We start from the raw sequence: 21,970 nt of genomic DNA, 5'->3' as shown, positions 1-21,970 counted from the left end.
GTAGAGGTGTTGAGGAAGGATCTGACTGAGATATATTAAATTGTGAAAGGTGCAGTCTGAGTAGATTGTGAGAATCTTTCTCCCCATGGTAGATGTGTCTGAGACCAGAGAATACAAGTTGAAGGTGTGGAGAAAGCAGTTTAGGGGATATCTGAGAAAAAATATTTTGATCTAGAGGGTGGGTAAAGTTTGGATCGTGCTGTCTGTGTGTGTGGTGGAATACTCTCTCAGCATAGAAAGAAGCATCTGGATATGTCCTTTTAAGAAACCAGGACATAGTCAGCTATGGGCCAAGTGCAGGTAAATGGGATGAATGCAGTTTGCTGTTTGTTGGACATCATGGACATGGTGGACTGAAGGATCTGTTTCTATGCTGTATGACTCCATATCTCTATAACATGCTTGTAAATCTTTTCTGCACCATCTCAAGTTTAACACCATTCTTCCTGGAGAAGGGAGATGAGCATTGCACACAATCTCCTAAAAGTGGCATCACTAATGTCCTGTACAGCCCAACTCCTACACTCAATGTTCTGACCAATGAAGGCAAGCATGCCAAATGCTTTCTTCACTGCCCTGTCTACCTGTGACTTTACTTTCAAGGAAATATGCAGCTGCACCCAGAGGTCTCTTTGTTCAGCAACACTCGCCAAGGCCCCACCATTAAGTGTATAAGTCCTGCCCTGGTTTGTCTTACCAAAATCTAACACCTCACATGTGTCTAAAAGAAACTGAATCTGTCACTTCTTGGCCCACTGACCCACCTGATCAAGGTCAGAATTTGTTTATTTTTTCAGTGCACAGTGATACAATGATTTGGAGACTGTCGAAGTAAAGTTGAAGTAGTGGCACAGTGGCTCAGTTGTTACCACTGCTGCCTCACAGAACCAGGGTCCCAGGTTCGATTCCAGCTTCGGGTAACTGTGTGTGGAGTTTGTATATTCTCCCTGTATCTGCGTGCATTTCCTCTGGGTGCTCCAGTTTCCTCCCACAGTCCAAAGGTCCAGTGAATTGGCCATGCTCGATTGCCCAAAGTGTAGGGTGCATTAGTCAGAGGGAAATGGGTCTGGGTGGTTCCTCTTCAGAGGGTCAGTATGGACTGTTTGGGCTGAAGGGCCAGTTTCCAAACCGTAGGGAATCTAATCTAATCAAAAGGTAGGTATTAATTACCCTCCAATGTATTGTAATGGTGCTCACCATCATTCAGACACTTGTGTAGCTCTATGTTTCCACACTGTAAGTAATCTAATCTAATCTAATGGAGGGGAGGAGGAAGGCAGAAGAAATTTGATTTTCTCTCATGCAGTGGTGGAAATTGGAACAGCCAAATTAAATTTTTTTGAAGAATGTAACACTACATTAGATTATATTACATTACAGTGTGGAAACAGGCCCTTCGGCCCAACAAGTCCACACTGACTCGCCGAAGCACAACCCACCCATAACCCTACATTACCTAACACTAGGGCAATTTAGCATAGCCAATTCACCTGACCTGCACATCTTTGGACTGTGGGAGGAAGCCGGAGTACCCGGACGAGACCCACGCAGACACGGGGAGAACATGCAAACTCCACACAGTCAGTCGCCTGAGGCGGGAATTGAACCCGGGTCTCTGGCGCTGTGAGGCAACAGTGCTAACCACTGTGCTACTGTGCCAAAATTAAACAGGCACTTTTGCACAAGTCATGAAGCGCGGGCTCGTCCGTAACATTTGAACTCTTCTTGTAAAAAGATAAATCAGCAGCTCGAGGAATGTACGTTCTCTTGTGAGGAGTTACTGAGAGATAGTCACACATCAGGCCAATGGGTTACAATCAGGGGACTGAAAGGGAACTAGCAGACACTGCAGGGATCCACTGTGGCTGTTCCCCTTAATAACAAATATACCATTTCGGATACCGTTTGTGGGGGGGGGGGGGGGGGGGGGGTGGAGTGGGGGGGGTGGAGTGGGGGAAACATGCCAGTGGTAAGCCACAGGGTCTCTGGCACAGAGTCTGTTGCTGTTGCTCAGAAGGGAGGCAGAGGGGGGAGAAGAGGAAGAGTGCATTCATCATTGGGTTCTCCATTGTTAAAGGGACATATAGGAGGTTATGTGGGAGCGACACAGACTCATGGTTGGTGTGTTCCCTCCTAGATGCCAGGGTTCATGATGTCTCACATAGTGTATTCAGGATTCTTGAAGGGGAGGGGGAGCTGCCCCAAGTCGTGATCCACATACGCACAAACAACATAGGTAGGAAAAGAGATGGGGATTTAAGGCAGAAAGTCAGGGAGCTAGGGTGGAAGCTTGGAGCTAGAACAAACAGAGTTGTTATCTCTGATTTGTTGCCCATGCCGCATGATAGCGAGAGGAGAGAGAGGAGTTGAACACGTGGCTAAAGGGATGGTGTGGGAGGGAGAGTTTTGGATACCTCGATAATTGGGGTAGGTGGGACTTCGACAAAAATTATGGTCTACACCTGAAGCAATGATACTAACATCCTGGGGGATGTTTGCTAATGCTCTTTGGGAGGGTTTAAGCACATTCAGTAGGGGGATGGGAATCTAAATTGTAGTTCCTGTGTCCAGAGGTTGAGCGTAGTGAGGTCAGAAATATGGTTTCAATGTCACAAGTGTGCGCCGGCAAGCAGGAAGGTGGTTTGAAGTGTGTCTACCTCAACGCCAGGAGCATCCAGAATAAGTGGGCGAACTTGCAGCATGGGTTGGTACCTGGGATCTTGCTATTGCAGTCATTTCGGAGACATGGATCGAGCAGGGACAGGGATGGCTGTCATAGATTCCAGGATTTCGATGTTTCAGTAAGAACAGAGAAGATGGTACAAAAAGAGGGGGAGGTGTGGCATTGTTAGTCAAGGACAGTATTATCATGGCCAAAAGGATGTTGAGGACTTTTCTAATGAGGTTGCATGGATTGAGGTTAGAAACTGAAAGGAGAGGTCGCCCTGTTGGGAGTTTTCTATAGGCCTCAGAATAGTTCCTGAGATATAGAGGAAAGGATTGTAAAGATGATTCTAGATAGGAGCAGTGTAACAGGGTAGTTGTTATGGGGGACTTTAACTTTCAAAGTATTGATTGGAAATACTATATGTTGAGAACTTCAGATGGGTCAGTTTTTGTCCAATGTGTGTAGAAGGGTTTCCTGATACAGTATGTAGACAGACCAACCAGGGTCGGGGCTATTAAGGATTTGGTACTGGGTAATGAACCCGGTCAGGTGTTATATTTGGAGGTAGGTGAGTACTTTGGTGAGAGTGACCACAATTTGGTTATGTTTACTTTATGAAGGAAAGGGGGATCTGTTTATACTGCAGGGCAAGATTTATAACTGGGGGAAAAGGCAATTATGATGCAATTAGACAAGATTTATGATGCATAGGATAGGGAAGAAAACTGCAGGGGATAGGCACAATTGAAATGTGGAGCTTATTCAAGGAACAGCTACTGGGTGTCCTTGACTGGCATATACCTGTCAGGCAGGGAGGAAGGGGGTGATTGAGGGAGCCATGGTTTACTAAGAAAGTTGATCTCTTGTCAAGAGGAAGGCGGAGGCTTCTGTTAGGATGAGACATGAAGGCACAGTTAGGGTGCTTGAGAACTACAAGCTAGCCAGGAAAGGCCTGAAGAGAGAATTAAAAGGAGCCAAGAAGGGTACAAGAGAAGTGTCCAGCAGAAAGGATCAAGGAAAACCATAAAACTTGAAAAAGACACTGTCAAGGATAGTACTGAGATACAGGCTACTCGACTAGATGGGAGGAGGAGTTAGCATTTCTGGAAAATGTAAATATAGATAATCTCCCGGGCTAGATGTGATTTATCCTAGGATTCTCTGGGAAGCCAGGGAGGAGATTGCAGAGCCTTTGTCTTTGATCATTAGGTCATCATTGTTTACAAGAATAGTGCCAGAAGATTGGAAGGTAACAAATGTTGTCCCCTTGTTCAAGAGGGAAGTAGAGATCACCCTGGTAATTATAGACCAGTGAGCCTTACTTTGGCTGTGGGTAACGTGATGGAAAGGCTAGAAGAGACTGGATTTATAATCATCTTGATAGGAATAAGGTGGTTAGGAACAGTCAATATGGCTTTGTGAAGGGTAGGTCATGCCTCATAAATCTTATTGAGTTCTTTGAGAAGGTGACCAAACAGGTGAATGAGGGGAAAGCAGTTGATGCAGTGTATATGGATTTCAGTAAAGTATTAGATAAGATGTTTTCAGTAATTTTTTCAATGGTACGCTTCTGCACAAAATATGGAGGCATGGGATTGAGGGTGATTTAGCGGTTTGCTTCAGAAATTGGCGAGCTGAAAGCTGAAAGCATGTTGCTGGAAAAGCGCAGCAGGTCAGGCAGCATCCAAGGAGCAGGAGAATTGACGTTTTGGGCATGAGCCCTTCTTCAGGATGGTGATTGATGGGAAATATTCATCCTGGAGTTCAGTTACTAGTGGTGTACTGCAAGGATCTATTTTGGGTCCACTGCTGTTTTTCAGTTTTATAAGTGACCTGGATGAGGGTGTAGAAGGACGGGTTAGTAAATGTGCAGATGACACGAAGGTTGGTAGAGTTGTGGACAGTGCCGAAGGATATTGCAATGCTAATCCTTATCAAAAATGACGCTTCCCTTCCTCTCTTGCATCCCTTTCTGTCCTGTAGCATTTACATCCTGGAACATTAAGCTGCCAATCCTGTCCATCCCTGAGCCATGTTTCTGTAATTGCTATGATATCACAGTCCTATGTTTTAACCATGTCCTGAATTCATCTGCCTTCCCTGTTAGGCCTTTTGCATTGAAAATAATGCAGTTTAATTTATCAGTCCTGCCTTGTTCTCGGTTTTTGTCCCTGCCTGCCTTAACTGTTTGACTGGCCTTTGTTCTCAACTGTACCAGTTTCAGACTGATCTCTTTCCTCACCAACTCCCTGGGTCCCACCCCCACCTTACTAGTTTAAATCCTCCCAAGCAGTTCTAGCAAATCTCCCTGCCAGTATATTAGCCCCCTTCCAACTTAGATGCAATGCGTCCTTCTTGCACAGCTCTTTTATTTATTCAGAGTAATTGAGGCGTGGAATATTCTGCCTGCAACTGTAGTAGACTTGCCAACTTTAAGGGCTTTTAAATGGTCATTGGATAAACATATGGATGAAAATGCAATAGTGTACTGCGCTGTCATGTTCTAAGTTCTATTATCTCACTAAATCTTTTGTACTCTTGTTTCAAATTACGATTATGTGATCGCATTGAGTATTTGAGAAAACTGTATTGAGTTTTCTTGCATTTTTTTTCAGCTTTCATAGGAATGCAGGGCTATTTGGAGAAGATGAAAGCTAATTTGAAACAATGGCGCACAAGAAGCCTTTTTTATGAAGATAAGAGTCATTAAAAAAAAATCTGTTCCTGAAAGTTGGAGAAATGGAGAATGATGTTGTGCTAAAGGTGGGGGTGGCAGCTCCTCTGCCACCGTGATACATTGATGGAAATGGAATGCTGTCTGAATGGGAGTAGAATTGTTAGCTGGATGTTTCTGACTGCTGCAGACCACAATGACTTCATGAGAGAGTGATATTCATTTCGATTTTCTGTTGCCTACAGTGTAAATGGAACTCCATAACAGTTAATCCTGCTCTGCAGTTATGATGTTTGTATTTTGAACTAATGCTCAATAGTCAGTTGCTGTGTCTGTGTCTGCATGTGTGCCGACAGTAATTATTCTCTATTGTCAGGAATAAAAACAGAAATTCCTGGAGAAACTCAGTTCTAAATGAGTTACTGGCCCCAAAACATTAACTCTGTTTTCTCTCCACACATGCTGCCAGACATGCTGAGTTTTTTTTCCAGCACTTTCTCCTTTTGTTTGCAGCCTCTAGCATCTGCAGTTTTATTTGTCAGGCTTTGGCACAGAATGGGTGTTTCGAATTCACATTATTTAATTGTCATGTGACTATATATGACAACTATTCATTAAAGGGTTAACTCTGTCCTGCCCAAACACTGATAAACTTAATAATACTGTTTCATCCTGTAAATTGGTGACTTTTGTCTGGTTTCCTTCTATCTGTATTTAACATTTGTGTTCTGTATGGTTTTTGAAATGATGTTAGTCTGATTTTTTTTTACATCTTGATTTTAACTTTAAAGATATCATATTAAATGTAGATTTAATGCCTTTGCTGGGCATCCATTTCAGGTAAGAATTCTGAAAAATGGTGTAAATATCAATGGACTTGACAATATTAGGAAGAACTTTCAAACTTTGATTGGCAGCAGATGCTTGCAGGTAAAGGAACACTGGAAAATGGGAAACTTTTAAAAATGAAATAACAAGAGTCCAGAGACAGTCTATTCCTGTTAGGGTGAACGGCAAGTCTGGAAAGTGTAGAGATTGCTGGATGATGGAGAAATTGAGGTTTTGGTCCAGAGAAAGGAGTAAACATTTGTCAAGTATAGACAGCAGAGATCAAGTGAATCCTTAGAAGAGGAAAAGGCAGGAGGAGTATAATTAAAAGGGAAATCAGGAGGGCAAAAAGGGGACATGAGAACTTTGGCAAACAGGGTTAAGAAAAATGCCAAGCGATTTTATGAATACATTAAGGACAAAAGGGTAACTAGGGAGAGAATCAGGCCCCTCAATTTCAGAAGGCGGCCTTTGTGTGTAGCCACAGAAGATGGGGGAGATACTAAAAGAGTATTTTGCATCACTGTTTACTGTGGAGAAGGACATGGAAGATATAGAATGTAGGGAAATAGATGGTGACATCTTGAAAGATGTCCATATTACAGAGGAAGAAGTACTAGATGTCTTGAAATGCATAAAGGTGGATAAATCCCCAGGATCTGACCAGGCATATCCTAGAACTCTGTGGGAAGTTACCAAAGTGATTGCTGTGTCCCTTACCAGGATATTTTTATCAGGATAGTCACAGATGAGGCGTCGGAAGACTAGAGGTTGGCTAACGTGGTGATACTATTTAAGGAAGGTGGTAAGGAAAAGCCAGGGAACTTTAGGCTGGTAAGCCTGCCATTGGTGTTGAGCAAGATGTTGGATGGAATCCTGAGGGACAGAACTTAAACGTATGTTGAAAGGCAAGGACTGATTCGGGACAGTGAACATGGCTTTGTGTGTGGTAAACCATGATTCACGAACTTAATTGAGTTTTCTGAAGAGGTAACGAAGAGGATTTCCCCATGGGAGACTTGTTAGCAAGGTTACATCTCACTGAATACAGGGAGAACTCGCCTTTTGGATACAGAACAGGCTCAAAAGGTAGAAGATAGAGGGTGGTAGTGGAAGGTTGTTTTTCAAACTGGAAACCCGTGACTAGTGGAGTGCTATAACGATCGGTGCTGTATCTACTACTTTTCATTGTTATATAAATGATTTGGATGTGAGCATAGGAGGTACACTTAGTAAGTTTGCAGGTGACACCAAACTTGGAAGCGTAGTGGACAGCGAAAAAGGTTACCTCAGATTACAATGGAATCTTGATCAGATGGGCCTATGGGCTGTGAAGTAGCAGATGGAGTTTAATTCCGATAAATGCGAAGTGCTGCATTCTGGGTAAACAGATCTTAGCAGGACTTATACACTAAATGGTAAGGTCCTAGGGAGTGTTGCTGAACAAAGAGACCCTGGAGTGCAGGTGCATAGTTCCTTGAAAGTGGAGTCGCAGGTAGATAGGATAGTGAAGAAGGGGTTTTGTATGCTTTCCTTTATTGGTCAGAGTATGGAGTACATTTTGCAGCTCTACAGGACATTGGTTCAGCCACTTTTGGGATATTGCATGCAATTCTGGGCTCCTTCCTATCAGAAGGATGCTGTTCAGAAAAGATTTACAAGGATATTGCCAGGGTTGGAGGATTTGAGCTAGAAGTTGAATAGGCTGGGGCAGTTTTCCCTGGAGCATCAGAGGCTGACGAGTGACCTTATAGAGGTTTATAAAACCATGAGGGGCATGGATAGGAGAAATAGACAAGGTATGTTCCCTGGGATGGGGGAGTCCAGAACAAGAGGGCATAGGTTTAGGGTGAGATGGAAATGATATAAAAGAGACCTAAGTGGCAAGGTTTTCATTCGGAGGGTGGTAGGTGCATGGAATGAAATGCCAGAGGAAGTGGTGGGGGCGAGTACAATTGCAAATTTTTAAAAAGTATCTTAATTTATATACAAATAGGAAAGATATGGACTGGATGCTGGAAGGTGGACTAGATTGGGTTGGAATAGCTGGTCAGCATGGACAGGTTGGACAGAAGGGTCTGTTTCCATGCTATACGTCTCTTTGACTCGACTGATGAGAGTAGAGCGATGGACGTGATCTATGTGGGCTTCAGTAAGACGTTTAACAAGTTTCCACATTGTAGACTGGTTAGCAAGGTCAGATCACATGAAAATCAGGGAGAACTAGCAATTTGGACACAGAATTGGCTTGAACAGTGGAAGACAGAGGGTGGTGGTGGAGGGTTACCTTTCAGACTGGAGACCTGTGATCAGTGGTGTGCCTCAAAGATCGGTGCTGGGTTCACTGCTTTTCATCACTAATATGAATGATTTGAATGTGAACATAAAAGGTTTGCAGATGGTATGAAAATTGGTATAGTAGTGGACAGCAAAGAAGGTTCCCTCAGAGTACAACAGGATCATGATCTGATAAGCCACTGGGCTGAGCAGTGGCAGACGAAGTTTCATTCAGATAAATCTGAGGTGCTTCATTTTGGAAAGGCAAATCAAGGCAGGAGTTATACACTTAATGGTAAGGACCTGGGGAGTATTGCTGAACAAAAAGACCATGGAGTGCAGGTTCACAGTTCCTTGAAAGCAGAATCTCTGGTCGATAGGATAATGCAGAAGGCATTTAGTATGCTCTTCTTTATTGGTCCGAACATAGAATATAGGTGTTCTGGATTAGTGGTGCTGGAAGAGCACAGCAGTTCATGCAGCATCCAAGGAGCAGTAAAATCGATGTTTCGGGCAAAAGCCCTTCATCATTCCTGATGTCCATGAATCTATTGTTGATTGCCAGAAAAACTCATCTGGTTCAGTAATGCCCTTGAATGAAGGAAACTACTATCCTTCCCTTGTCTGGCCTGCATGTGATTCCAGACCCACATCAATGTGGCTGCATAGATAGTTAGGGATGGGCAATAAATGCTGGCCGAGTCAGTGATGCCCCCATCCCATGAATGAACTAGAAAAATATTCTGTGACTGTGATTCAATCTGTGATAATCGTGTATAGGGTGTTGAGATTGGGCCTGAATCTCTTATGCATTTTGTGATTAATGACTAAATCACAGAATTGGTACAGCCATTCAGCCTGTTGTGTCTGCACTGGGACATTCTATTCTTATTCTGTTCTCCATAAGAGTTTCCACTAATTGTTGGGATTCTAATAGTCTTTCACTCACTGCCAGTGTCTCAGTGTAAATGCCAATTTGAGATTAGTTCTGCAGTTATCGGCCTTTGAATACCTGTAGTGCCAGTTTTGCTCGGTGTGCAGTGGCAAGTCGAGTATATGGATGCCACTCTCTTTCTATGTTCAGTTGTGGTTTTTCATCAGGGTGTAGGATAAACCAGTTCAACATTTGATAAACCTGTGTGATTGAGGGATTAATGTTGGTTCAATACTTATCTTTGCCAAGAATCTGAATTTTACTGTATTCAATCTCAGTTTTCTTTTTATATTTTGTGTGTGCAGTAGTCTTTGGCAGTTGCTGTTGGGCACTGCAATAAGGTAACATCCAATACTAACATATTCTGAAGTGATTAATTATTTGGTCAGTCAATTTATGACTGCCCATATCTGGAAGTAATTGTGGGTCTAAATTGTACTTTTTTCCCTTTTTTACCATTAACTGGCTGAGTGAGAGTGAGGTTTCTGTTGTGCTGCCAATCTGTATTACTTTGAAGAGTGGTACTGGTCTATATAACACCAACATTGTCTGTATGTCTCTGTGATTCCAGTTCTACATGTCATAACTTGATACTCTTTATAAGGTGAGTTTAATGTCTTATCAATCAGTGTTTCATACATTTAAAAAGTCTGGAAATATTTCTGCATTACTCAGGCCCTCAACCAGAATGGGAGCATGCATAAAGTGTGTTTTCATCAACACCAGGCTGAGAGTGAGAATGAAAGAGACAGAGACAGATGTGTATATACGTATGTGAATGAGCATTAAGCGTCCTCTCGAGAAGCATCCTCTGTAGATAAGGCTTGACCAAGAGGTTAGTTTGAAATTTACATTGTTTGATTGTCTTTATACAGGACAAATATTTACCAAAAGAATAAGTTTGTTCTGCTCAGTTACTCATAAATGTCCAACTTTGCTTCTACATCTGAACTCAATATCTACTTCATATATATTATGTATTTGTTATAACAATGTAACAGCATGATCAATTTGTTCATATTGACATAATTTAAAAATACCAAATCTATGTACGAATTTAATGCAGGTCATTAAATGTATATTTATTATAAGCGTACAGTCTAAACTGCTTATAATCTTATGAATGATAATTGGCTTTGAATAATGGAATTTGCCATCACGGAGGTAGTATGCACTGAGAAGAGGGCAAAATAACATAGGTTTATATATCGTCAGTTGTGTTTAACTCTTGGATTGAATGTGTATTTCTGGGAATGGAGCTCAATGTGTGTCTGACTCAATCCACTCAGACAGAGGAAAGGACATTCTCCTCTCTGACAGTGGTAACATACCTGCTGGGTGTGAGAAGCAGCTGGTCAAACTTGGATTGGTCCATCAAATATTTGCCTGGAGAAAGACATAAGAGAGAGTTCCTGTACATCACTAGCAGCTGAGTAGGAAGATATCAAATAATCAATGCAATATTCAGGTCATGATCATTATAATTCTATGTTTTTGAACAGGGTAAGCTGAACAGAGCTGATCCTGGTTCCACTCGAGCCCTGAGGTCCTTCCAGTCATTTTCTGTTTCCCAAATTCTAAAATATTTTACTTAGATAAAAATAAACTAACCAACAAATGCGCAGCTCCACAGACGTAATGATTCCCCAGTTCAATGTCCAATACACTAACTGTTGAAAAACAAAAACTGGGCACGATTTCACATACTTGGAGACATTTATCCGGTGGCTGCTATATATATGCTTCACAGGATTATCACATCTGATTCTACTATCCTTTATCTCAATGTCTATTCTTAACAAACAGCGTGAACAGAAGCCAAACAATGAATTCCCATCAGTGTTTAGGGAATTAAAAACCACAAGCTTCTTCCCGCTCTGTCTCCCTCAGCAGGCCCACACACAGCCCGAGAAAGGCCTCTCTCTTCCCCCCAGCCCGCTCACTCCAAGTTCCGGGACCAGTTCCTGCTCCGCTCGGCCTCTTACAAACAGCCCCCGGTTCTCCCTGAACTCACCCCGAATCAATCCCGGTCTCGGAGCCCCCTCTCTGTCCCAGGCTCCCATCCCGATGTGCTGCTGGAAGGAGCCTGCTGTTCCCTCCCTTCCCTGGGCGCTGATCTCTCCATTGCGGTCTGTTTCAAACAAACCTCTTGTACTCACTGAGTAAATGCTCCTCAATGGCAGCGCTGGGGGAGGGCCTCACGCATGTGCTCCTCTACTCAGGATCAATCATCGCGCATGCGCTGCTTTCCCATTGCTTCCCAGAAACAAACACCAATTGGTCATTTCCCCAATTCCCTTTTCTCTCAGTTGGAGCAAAGCAATTGGGGCTGTGAGGGGAAAGGGTAGAGAAGGTTTCAAGCTGGGACATTGTCCCTTTATGAAGCTCCAATGGAGCTCATCCCCGAATCATGTTAATAACTCCTCCCTCCGGCTCTCTCACAATCTGATCAGGGGGCGGAGGATCTGGCGGCCACTCAGCCCATCCCCTGTGCTCCCCCATTCGATAACATCACGTCTGATCGAATTTTAACTGTGTTGTTCAATCCTACTGACCTTCATCCACAAATATTCATTTCTTGCCCAAAGTAACATACAGAGAGATGGAATAAGTGAAACATTCTTATGAAGGCAGAAAATAACTGATGGAGAGAGTCTTGCATCACAGTGTCAGAGCTTAATGTTCCAGGAATCAAACGATGGGGGGAGGCGGGCAACAAGAGAAAATGGGGAGTGACGTGTTTGGTAAGAGATAAGATTACAGGTATACTTAGGGAGGATTTTCCTGGGAATTATTTGGGTGGAACTGAGAAATAAGAAAGGGTTTGATCACCTTATTGGGATTGGACTGTAGACACCCCAACAGTCATCAGGAAATGAGAAACAAATTTGTAAGGAGATCTTAGATCTGCAGGAATACTGGTGTGGTTATGGTGAGGGATTTTAACATTCCAAACATAGATTGGGACTGCCATTTTGTGAATGGTTTCAACAGAGAGGAATTCCTTAAGTGTGTACAAGAAAATTTTCTGATTCAGTATGTGAATGTACCTTCCAGCCAAGGTGCAAAACTTGACCTACACTTGGGATATAATGATGTGGCAGTGGGGGAGCATCTTGGGGCCAGTGACCATAATTTAAAACTGTTATTGAAAAGGATAAACCAGATCTCAAAGTTAAATTTCTAATTTGGAGCAAGGCCAATTTTGAGAGTATTATGCAAGAACCTTCAAACATTGACTGAGGGCAGATGTTCACAGGCAAAGGGATGGCTGGAAAATGGGAAGCCTTCAAAAATGTGAAAACGGGGGTCCAGGAACAGTATGTTCCTGTTAGAGTGAAAGGCATGACTGGTTAGTGTAGGAAATGCTGGTTGAGAAAAGAAGTTGAGGTTTTGGCCTGAATGAGAAGGAAACGTATATTAGTTAAATACAGTAGAGGTTGACAGCAATAGGGAAAAACTTAAGATGGAAATCAGGAGGGCAAAAAAGGGATATAAGATACCTTTGGCAAATATTGTTAAGGAGAATTTAAACAGATTTTATAAATACATGAAGGACAAAAGGGCAGCCGAAGTGTGGAACAACAGGAAATGTGGAGATACTAAGCAAGTTCTTACTGAGGAGAAGGAAATGGAAGATGTCGAATGTGGGAAATAGATGGTGACATTTTGAAAAATGTTCATAATACAGAGGAGGTGCTGCTGGATGTTTTTAAACATAAAAGGTGGATAAAGCATGAGCACCTGATCAGGTGTACCCTGGAACATGGTAATAAGCTCGGGAAGTGATTGTTGGGCCCCTTGCTGAGATATCTGTATCATCGATAGTCACAGTTGAGGTGCAAAAAGACTGGAGGTTGGCTAATGTGGTACCGCTGTTTCAGAAATGTGGTAAGGCAAAGCCAGGGAAATATTGAACAGTGAGCGTAACATCGACAGTAGGCACACAGTTGAGGGGATTGTAAGAGACAGGATTTACATCTTTTTAAAAGGCCACTGGGAAGTCATGTATCACTAACTCAACTGAGTTTTTTTTGAATTGGTAAGGAAGAGGACTGATAGGAGCAAAGTGGTGGATGTGATCTATATGGCCTTCAGTAAGACATTTGACAAGATTCCCCATGGGAAATTGATTAACAAGATTGGATCACATGGAATACAGGGAGAACTCGCCATTTGAATACAGAACTTGTACGAAGGTAGAAGACAGAGGGTGGTGGTAGAGGGATACTTTTCAGACTGGAGGCTTGTGACAAGTGATGTGCTACAAGAATCACTGCTGGGTCCACTGCTTTTCATCATTTATATAAATGATTTTAGTTAAAAACATGACCACACCAGGTTATAGTCCAACAGGTTTATTTGGAAGTACAAGCTTTCAGAGTGCTGCTCCTCTGTCAGGTGTCGATGCTCTGAAAGGGTGGACTTCCAAATAAATCTGTTGGAGTATAACCTGGCCTTGTGTCATTTTTAACTTTGCACACCTCGGTTCAACACCAGCCCCTCCACATTATTATGAATGATTTTGGATGTGAAGGTGCACCTATTGTTAATAAGTTTGCAGATTACACAAAAATTGGAGTTGTAGTGGCCTGCAAAGAAGGCTACCTCAGAATACAGCAGGATCTTGATCAGACGGGCCACTGGACCCAGGAGTGGCATATTGAGTTCAATTTAAATCAATATGAGGTGCTGCAATTTGGAAAGGCAAATCAGGGCAGGACTTACACACTTAATATTAAGGTTCTGTAGAGTGTTGCTGAACTAAGAGACGTTGGAATGCAGATTCATTGTTGCTTGAAAGTGGAGTTATAGTTAGATAGGATAGCAAAGAAGGCATTTGATATGTTTTCCTTTACTGGTCAGAGCTTTGAGCATGTAACTTAGGAGGACACGTTGTGGGTGTACAGAACATTGGTTATGCCATTTTTGGAATATTATGTGCAGTTTTAGTTTCTCTCCTATGGAAAGGATGTTGTGAAACTTGAAACGGCTATTCAAGGTAGTTTTAGGTCCAAAGAAAAGGCCTAAAATTTGGGAAGATATATAGTGAAAGATGTGAAGGCTGCAAACAGATCTAAATTCAGCCAATGGCAGGGAAAAGGGATTTGACGAACAAAGAGCAAATAAAGAAAACAGTAATGTTGTGGAGGCCATTAAAGAAAAAAAAACTGTTGAAGCACTAATAAATGTGTAAAGGGGGAAATAGGTTGGTAAAGAGGACCATATGTCACTGACAACATAAAAAAGGGGAGTTTAAAATGGGGAACAAAAACATCTCAAAAATCTCTAACATAATGTTGTTCTCTGTTCACAAATGTTCACACAACGAACACAGTTGGGGAGTTTACTGAGAGGGAAAAACTGAGCCAAATCAGTATTATTTGGGAAATGATATTGGACAGTGGGTAGGATTGAAGGTTGGGCATTGATCATCTACATCACAGAGTATTTAATGTAGTGGGCTGAGTAGTACTGGATGCAGTGGTGATTCCTGATGAAGGGCTTTTGTCTGAAACATCGATTTTCCTGCTTCTCGGATGCTGCCTGACCTGCTCCAGCACCACTCTGACCTAAACTCTGGTTTGCAGCATCTGCAGTCCTCACTTTTGCCTGGATGCAGTGGTGGTCATGTTCCAAGATTCTATAAGCTCTGCAATAACTTACACAGATGGGGAGCTCGCTAGTGTAAGCAATCCAATGGAAAAGGGAGGTAGGTATAAAATTGGGAACTATCGACCAGTCAGCATGCAGGGAAAAATCAAAATGAAAGCTTCAATTGCGAAGGATTGACAAAACAGTATTGAGGATCCGATAGAGTCAGCATAGACATGAAGGGCCTGTTCCAGTGCATACTGTTCTGTCTACTAAGCTTGACAAACGGACTGGCCATCTTTGAGGATGTAAACAGTGGAGCTGATGAGAGTGTAACATTTACTGAGGAGAAAAACTACAACTAACTCCCTGGACCCCGCAGCAAAGGCTGAAAGGAGGAGACATTCTATCCTTCCACACTTACATTTGGTGATATTTCTGGCGTGTGACTGTGTGAATGTGAATACTGTGTCAGAGAGACTGCAGGAAAAGGGCGGACGGTCAGTCGAACGTAACTGTGTTTGTGTGTCCGCGAAAATTATGATATTTCTGGGTCTCTCTTGTGAAAATCAAAAACATTTTCAAGTCAACTTATTCCCCGGCTCTCCCACTAGACCTCAAAGGTAGAATCTAAGACAATATATTTGTTGATTTCAAAATATCAGTCGAACAGTAGCGACAATGTCACCGTTCAGCTGAAAGAGCTCGATCTGTGCAGCAGCAAAATGCGCTTAATTCGACAACGGAGCCGTCTATTCAAGTGAAAACTTTTCAGTCGCAAACCTTACCGTGTCAGGGTGAGGAGCAATCGAGCCTGGCTCTCTGGAGATGCGGAATTTCAGAGGAATCGGAGAGGTTAGGCCGTTAGAGAAACACAGAGAGGCAGCAGGAACAGGGAGCTGACGGCAGGTTGTCCCTGCGCCGTCCGCTCGCTGCCTTGAAGTTGCTCAGTGCCGCCGCCAGCAGCTTCATTGCTGACCCAGTTCAGACTGACTCAGAGAGAGATTCAGCGCAGAGTTCTCAACATGAGCGACAGTCCAGCCGCCGAAACGGCTCCACCAGCCTCCGCTCCCACTAAAGCCAAGGCTCCCAAGAAGAAGGCGACGGCTCCCAGGAAAAAAACACCCGGTCCCGGGTTGGGAGAGCTGATTCTGAAGGTTGTCGGGGATATCAAGGATCGCAAAGGGACGTCTCTGTCCGCTGTAAAGAAGGGGCTGGAGAGAAGCGGGATCGATGTGGGAAAGCGAAATGCACAGATCAAGATGAGTATCAGGAGGTGCCTGGCGAACGGCTCCCTTGTTCTGGTCAAGGGCCAGGGCGTCTCCGGCTCCTTCAAACTCCCAAAGAATCCAGTCAAGGCAAAAGCGGGAAAGAAGGCGGGAACATCAGCAGCCGCCAAGAAACCGGCCGTGAAGAAATCACCGGCCAAGAAGGTGACAGCAAAGAAATCTCAGGCCAAGAAAGCGACAGTCAAGAAATCCCCAGCCAAGAAAGCGACAGTCAAGAAATCCCCAGCCAAGAAAGCGACAGTCAAGAAATCCCCAGCCAAGAAAGCGAGCGGCAAGAAGACGGCACCGCCAAAGAAAGCGGTGAGCAAAGCAGCGCCAAAGAAACGGACTCCCGTGAAGAAGGTGAAAAAGGCCAAGGGCCCTAAAGCCCCCAAACCCATCAGCAAACCGGCTAAAGGCAAGGCCAAGCCCAAAGCGAAAGTGACCAAGACAGCAGCAAAGAAATGAACCAGTCAGTGTAATATATAACCTTCTAAACCCAAAGGCTCTTATCAGAGCCACCCACAACTCCCAGGAAAGAGTTGAGCCCGGATCCAATGTTCCCCGTCCCCTACCTTAGACATTAATTGATCTGAATCACTTAAATACACACTCGTGCCATGGTTTACGAGAGCGGAGACCTGTGAATCGGGAAGGTATCCTATAGGGGAGGTTTATTGATCTCCATCTGGTAATTTCACTTCGCGACTGATCACTCTACCGAGTCACGAATGTGACACATTGTAGTATTTGTATTTTATTGACCAGTTCAGGAATGTTACTTTGTTCAGTTTTGATTCTGAGACCCAGCGGACGTTTTCATGGCGTGTTCCTTCCATCTGCCTGTTACAGACACTTCAGGCAGCAATTCCACATTGTCTTCGGGCTAATTACAATCTGGGGGTAATAAAAAATAACAGATAGAGTGAGATTCTGCCCTTTTATCGGTGTACACTGTATTACCTTTGAAGATGTTTAAATTGGCGGGGTTATTTAGATTGATTCACGGTGGGTAAACGTTCGGTTGTTCAGTTTGTCTGGGCTGTTTTTAACCCCGCCTTTCCTTCTGCCTGTTGCAGACAGATCAGACAATGATCCCGCCTCATGTCCGCGTTGAAAGCTAACTAGGTTTTAAAGAATTACTAAAAAATATTAAATTTTATCTCAGTTGCAGTCGGTGCTTTGCGTTTTAATGGTGAATTTAATTTCAGTGTTTGAGGGTGAATTCGGCGGGCATTTTTCAAACTAACCAACTGTCATTTGACGTTATCCAATCAGCCTCCAACAATTCTTTTCCTGCCTTTCCTGTCCCTTCCGGAGCTGTTTCTCTGTGGGTTGAGGGACAGGGCTGTATCCAATCCCAGCTCTAGGGCGGGTTCTCCGTTCCCTTAAACAGGCAGCACCGCAGCAGCCTCAGCATTGATAGCAGCAGCCTGTGTGTGTGTTACAGAGAGTTGGAGAGAATGGCCCGAACCAAGCAGACAGCGCGCAAATCCACCGGAGGGAAAGCTCCCCGCAAGCAGTTGGCGACCAAAGCGGCCCGCAAGAGCGCTCCGGCCACGGGCGGAGTGAAGAAGCCTCATCGCTACAGGCCCGGCACGGTGGCTCTGCGGGAGATCCGCCGCTACCAGAAATCCACCGAGCTGCTGATCCGCAAACTGCCCTTCCAGCGGCTGGTGCGAGAGATCGCTCAGGACTTCAAGACCGACCTGCGCTTCCAGAGCTCGGCGGTGATGGCCCTGCAGGAGGCCAGCGAGGCTTACCTGGTGGGACTGTTTGAGGACACCAACCTGTGCGCCATCCACGCCAAGCGGGTCACCATCATGCCCAAAGACATCCAGCTGGCCCGCCGGATCCGCGGGGAGCGCGCCTAAACGGAGCCTGGCCGGCCATGCCCATTCACCCCCAGAGAGAGAGAGAAACACAACGGCTCTTTTCAGAGCCACTAAACCATCCAGAGAGAGCGGGAGATGATTGTAGTCGTTGGAACATCGCTTTGAACAATATTAAGCAGTAATATATTTCAGGGGAGTTAGTCGAAGACACAGATCGCACAAGCAGCAGTGATTAGAATATACACTGCTGTGAATGTCATGTAACTCACAACTTCATTGTAGTAGTGCAGTATTAATTCCGGATTAAATCCCCTCTGTTCTCCCTGTCTCCCTTGGTGTTCCTACCAGCTGTAACTATATGACCATTGCTGAGGAAGCTGGCGGGAAAACATGCCGCCAAATCATCAACCGTTTTCTTTCAAATTTGAAAATCCTGCCGAAATGTAGATCAGAGAAGGGAAAACAATGAATTCGTATTTAATCATTAATTTGCAATTTTTCATTCGGGGTTAATGAGTCTGGAAGGTATTTGAAGGTTTCGAGATTGTCTTCGGAGGGAATGAAAACCCTCATTCATTTCTTCGCCGTGAGCGCATTAATAACGAACGCCGCCTTGAGGTATTATTTTAATACCGTGCTCCCTTATTGCAAAAGCTCCACATTTACAAGTCCAGTCCGGTGAGTGTTCTGGTTTGATCTCTGTTCGTTTTGAAAGCTTCTAACCGACAGCAGAAAGCCTCATTTACACTATTCTGCAACGCAACAGAACCCGCGCGGAGTTTTGGAAATTTAAAAAATCAATGTGTAATGTATCTACCTGTGGGTCTGTAAGAAAAGGAACTTTTCTTTTGTTTTCTAGTGGTGACACTCAGGGCTCATATCCCAACCGGGGCTTGTCGCTCCCCGAAAAGTCAAATAGTAGAGAGTGACTCGAGCAAATAGCAGCAAACAGAAAGGGAAAAAAAGATTCACTGGTGTTTAATATGCTCCCTAGAGGCAGGGAGGAGAGAGGGCACATTCTCTACTCTTGATGCCAGCGCCAAATCAACAACACCTTTCCTTCCAATTTGAAAAGCCCGCCATTTCACAGAGAAGGGAGTATGTTTTACATAGAAAAATGATGTATAAAAAATGAGAACGTTGTTCAGAGAGGAATTCACCAAACCTTGTTAATTAGGTTATAAATATATAATTTAGACGATCTCTCTCGCTCATTCATTTGCCTAACTGCATCTATTTCTTTCTACTTCTTTTTCTTTTCTGGAACTATAGAACTGGCAGAAACAAAAAGAAGCGCCAAGAACTGAAATTAATCTCTTCATTTCACATTTCGAAAACACTCCGATATGTTGATTAAACATTACACAACGTTCTTCCGGCTGAGCTCATTAATCGTCTTTAGACAATATTTTAATGTCGCCCAGCCTTTTTGCACTAGTTCTGATATCAGCAAAACTTCCACATTTGCCATCTCAGTCCTGCAGCTGCTCTGGTTTGATCTCGGTTCATTTTGACAATCTCTCACCGACAGTAGGAAGCCTCATTTACTGTAATCTGAAATCGGAGAAAACAGTGCCAGAGACCCAGGTTCGAGTCGTCTAGGCGTAGAACTAAAGGCATGGACCGCCAATCGTAAGATGTATCTGCTCCTAGTACTCAAAGACACGTTTCTTTTTGGTTTACCTAGGGAGATATTCACCGTTCATATCCCACCGTGAATGGTGGCTCCGGAACTGACATTTGAAGTGCTCATCCAAATACTTTTTAAAGGTTGAGGTTTCTGGCTTTCACTATCCTCGCATGTAGTGTCTTCCAGATTTCCACCACTTGCTGAGTGAGAAGGTTTTTCTGAAATTCCCTCAATATCTTTACATCTAGCCCTTCACTATAGTGACAATCCTTACGCTCACCATATCATTACCTCAGCACCACTTGTGATTGCTCGCTCAAACAAGGGAAACAGCTTCTCTCTATTCACCCTGTCCCACACACCTCAAAAATCGCTTATACTTCAATCATGTGTTCCCACCGCAGATATCTCTGCTCGAGAGAAAACATTCCTTTTTTTGGAAGTAATATTTGTGCTTTAATCCCAATCCCTAATATTGCGCTGGATTTATCACCGCAGCTGTCACAGTTTGATGTGAATAATTTATGCTTGCATCCTTAGGCGCATGCGCGCTGCTGCCCAGTCTCCAAAACAAATGTTCCTGAGCAGAGGAGCGCATGCGTGAGGCCCTCCCCCAGTGCTGCCATTGAGGGGCATTTACTCAGTGAGTGCAAGAGGTTTGTTTGAAACAGACCGCAATGGAGAGATCAGCGCCCAGGGAAGGGAGAGAACAGCAGGCTCCTTCCAGCAGCACATCGGGATGGGAGCCTGGGACACAGAGGGGGCTCCGAGACCGGGATTGATTCGTGGTGAGTTCAGGGAGAACCGGGGGCTGTTTGTAAGAGGCCGAGCGGAGCAGGAACTGGTCCCGGAACTTGGAGTGAGCGGGCTGGGGGGAAGAGAGAGGCCTTTCTCGGGCTGTGTGTGGGCCTGCTGAGGGAGGCAGAGCGGGAAGAAGTATACATTCAAGCCAACAGTCAAACACAACTGATGCAATATATTTTTAAATTTCTCCCTATACTCGATGCACAACAGCTCAGTTCCAATAAATGCCATGATGCTTAGTCAATTGCAATTTGCAACATCAGAAGAGGGACAGATTGTACCCTCTTGTGAAATATACATTCAGGAACTATGAACTCCACATGTAATGAAGGCAATTTTAAAGTTACAGTCAAGGTGAACAAACAGATCATTCTGTTACATTGTTACAACAAGGATTTCTGAAGATATGGAAAGAACTTTGGCATTATCTGTAACTGAGAAGGACAAAATTAATCTTTTGATAAATAGAAGTCCTATGTGAAAGGCACAACTAAACAGTGTAAATTCCGAATGAACCTCTGAGCCATAGCCTGACATACACACAACCACCATCTCCATCCCACCCTCTTATGTGTGCTTGCATACATATGCACACACACCATTCTCTCACACACAGCTACTGACTGATTTACAATTCTTGCAAATTTGTACGCCATCCTCATGGCATACAAATACTCATTTCAACATCTAAAAGTAATGAAAATCCATATACACCGCAACTAGCAGAAAACATTTCATCAAACTGATTTCTACTCTCAGATCTCAAGTCAAAGAAATTTACAGCACAGTCTCTTCAAATTATTAAGTCTGACTTAATAGTCTATAACAACATAACAGTTGACTGAGCTAACAATTCTAATTCCTTTTAACCAGTATTCCATTTTTGTAAAACTATCATGGCAGCAGAGAAGCTGTCATCTCCATCTGTATCGTAACCTCATTCTCCACTTTGTAGTTATTTTATTTTTCTGTCCAGCAAGAAAGTTTTTTTTTAAATTATTCTATAAGTATTTCAAAATTCGTTTTCATTTTCTATGAAGAGCCTTGTATTTCTCTTGACCCTCCCTTCATTATAGTACAAAAAAAAGCAAGGAATCAGGATATAGTTTTCTGAAGAAGTCATTGGAATCGGATCATTACTATTTACATAGAACATTACAGTGCAGTACAGGCCCTTCGGCCCTTGATGTTGCGCTGCCCTGTCATACTAATCTGAAGCCCATCCCACCTACACTATTCCAGTTACGTCCATTTGCCTGTCCAATGACGACTTAAATGCACTGAAACTTGGCAAATCTACTACAGTTGCATGCAAAGCATTCCATTCCTTAGTACTCTCTGAGTAAAGAAACTACCTCTGACACCTGTCTTATACCTATCTCCCCTCACTTTAAAGTTGTGTCCCCTCATGTTTGCCGCCCCCATACTTGGAAAAAGGTTTTCCCTGTCCACCCTAT

The 21,970-nt window shown here is 43.6% G+C and overlaps 2 protein-coding genes and 1 long non-coding RNA gene across 3 annotated transcripts; 2 read left to right on the top strand and 1 right to left on the bottom strand.

Annotated features, from left to right (window-relative positions):
- Window positions 1-744: 744 nt before the first annotated feature.
- On the bottom strand, window positions 745-11,575 carry LOC140470783 (uncharacterized). Its single transcript, XR_011956696.1, has 3 exons — window positions 11,396-11,575; window positions 10,713-10,767; window positions 745-1,144 (listed from the first exon to the last, which is right to left on the bottom strand). It is a non-coding gene; the product is annotated as an uncharacterized lncRNA (long non-coding RNA).
- Window positions 11,576-15,960: 4,385 nt separating this feature from the next.
- On the top strand, window positions 15,961-17,428 carry LOC140470654 (histone H1-like). Its single transcript, XM_072566692.1, has one exon. The coding sequence runs from the start codon at window positions 16,002-16,004 to the stop codon at window positions 16,710-16,712; it is 711 nt and encodes a 236-aa protein (XP_072422793.1). The 5' UTR covers window positions 15,961-16,001; the 3' UTR covers window positions 16,713-17,428.
- A 248-nt stretch (window positions 17,429-17,676) lies between these two features.
- LOC140470708 (histone H3) lies at window positions 17,677-18,405 on the top strand. The gene has a single exon (XM_072566744.1). It carries the CDS (start codon window positions 17,708-17,710, stop codon window positions 18,116-18,118), a length of 411 nt encoding a protein of 136 aa, XP_072422845.1. The 5' UTR covers window positions 17,677-17,707; the 3' UTR covers window positions 18,119-18,405.
- The last annotated feature ends 3,565 nt before the right edge of the window (window positions 18,406-21,970 follow it).

This window comes from Chiloscyllium punctatum, chromosome 52 (genome assembly GCF_047496795.1).
Source record: "Chiloscyllium punctatum isolate Juve2018m chromosome 52, sChiPun1.3, whole genome shotgun sequence".
NCBI classification, from domain to species: Eukaryota; Metazoa; Chordata; class Chondrichthyes; order Orectolobiformes; family Hemiscylliidae; genus Chiloscyllium; species Chiloscyllium punctatum.
The sequence above is the reverse complement of the archived record's forward strand: the minus strand, read 5'-3'. Positions and strand labels throughout refer to the sequence as shown.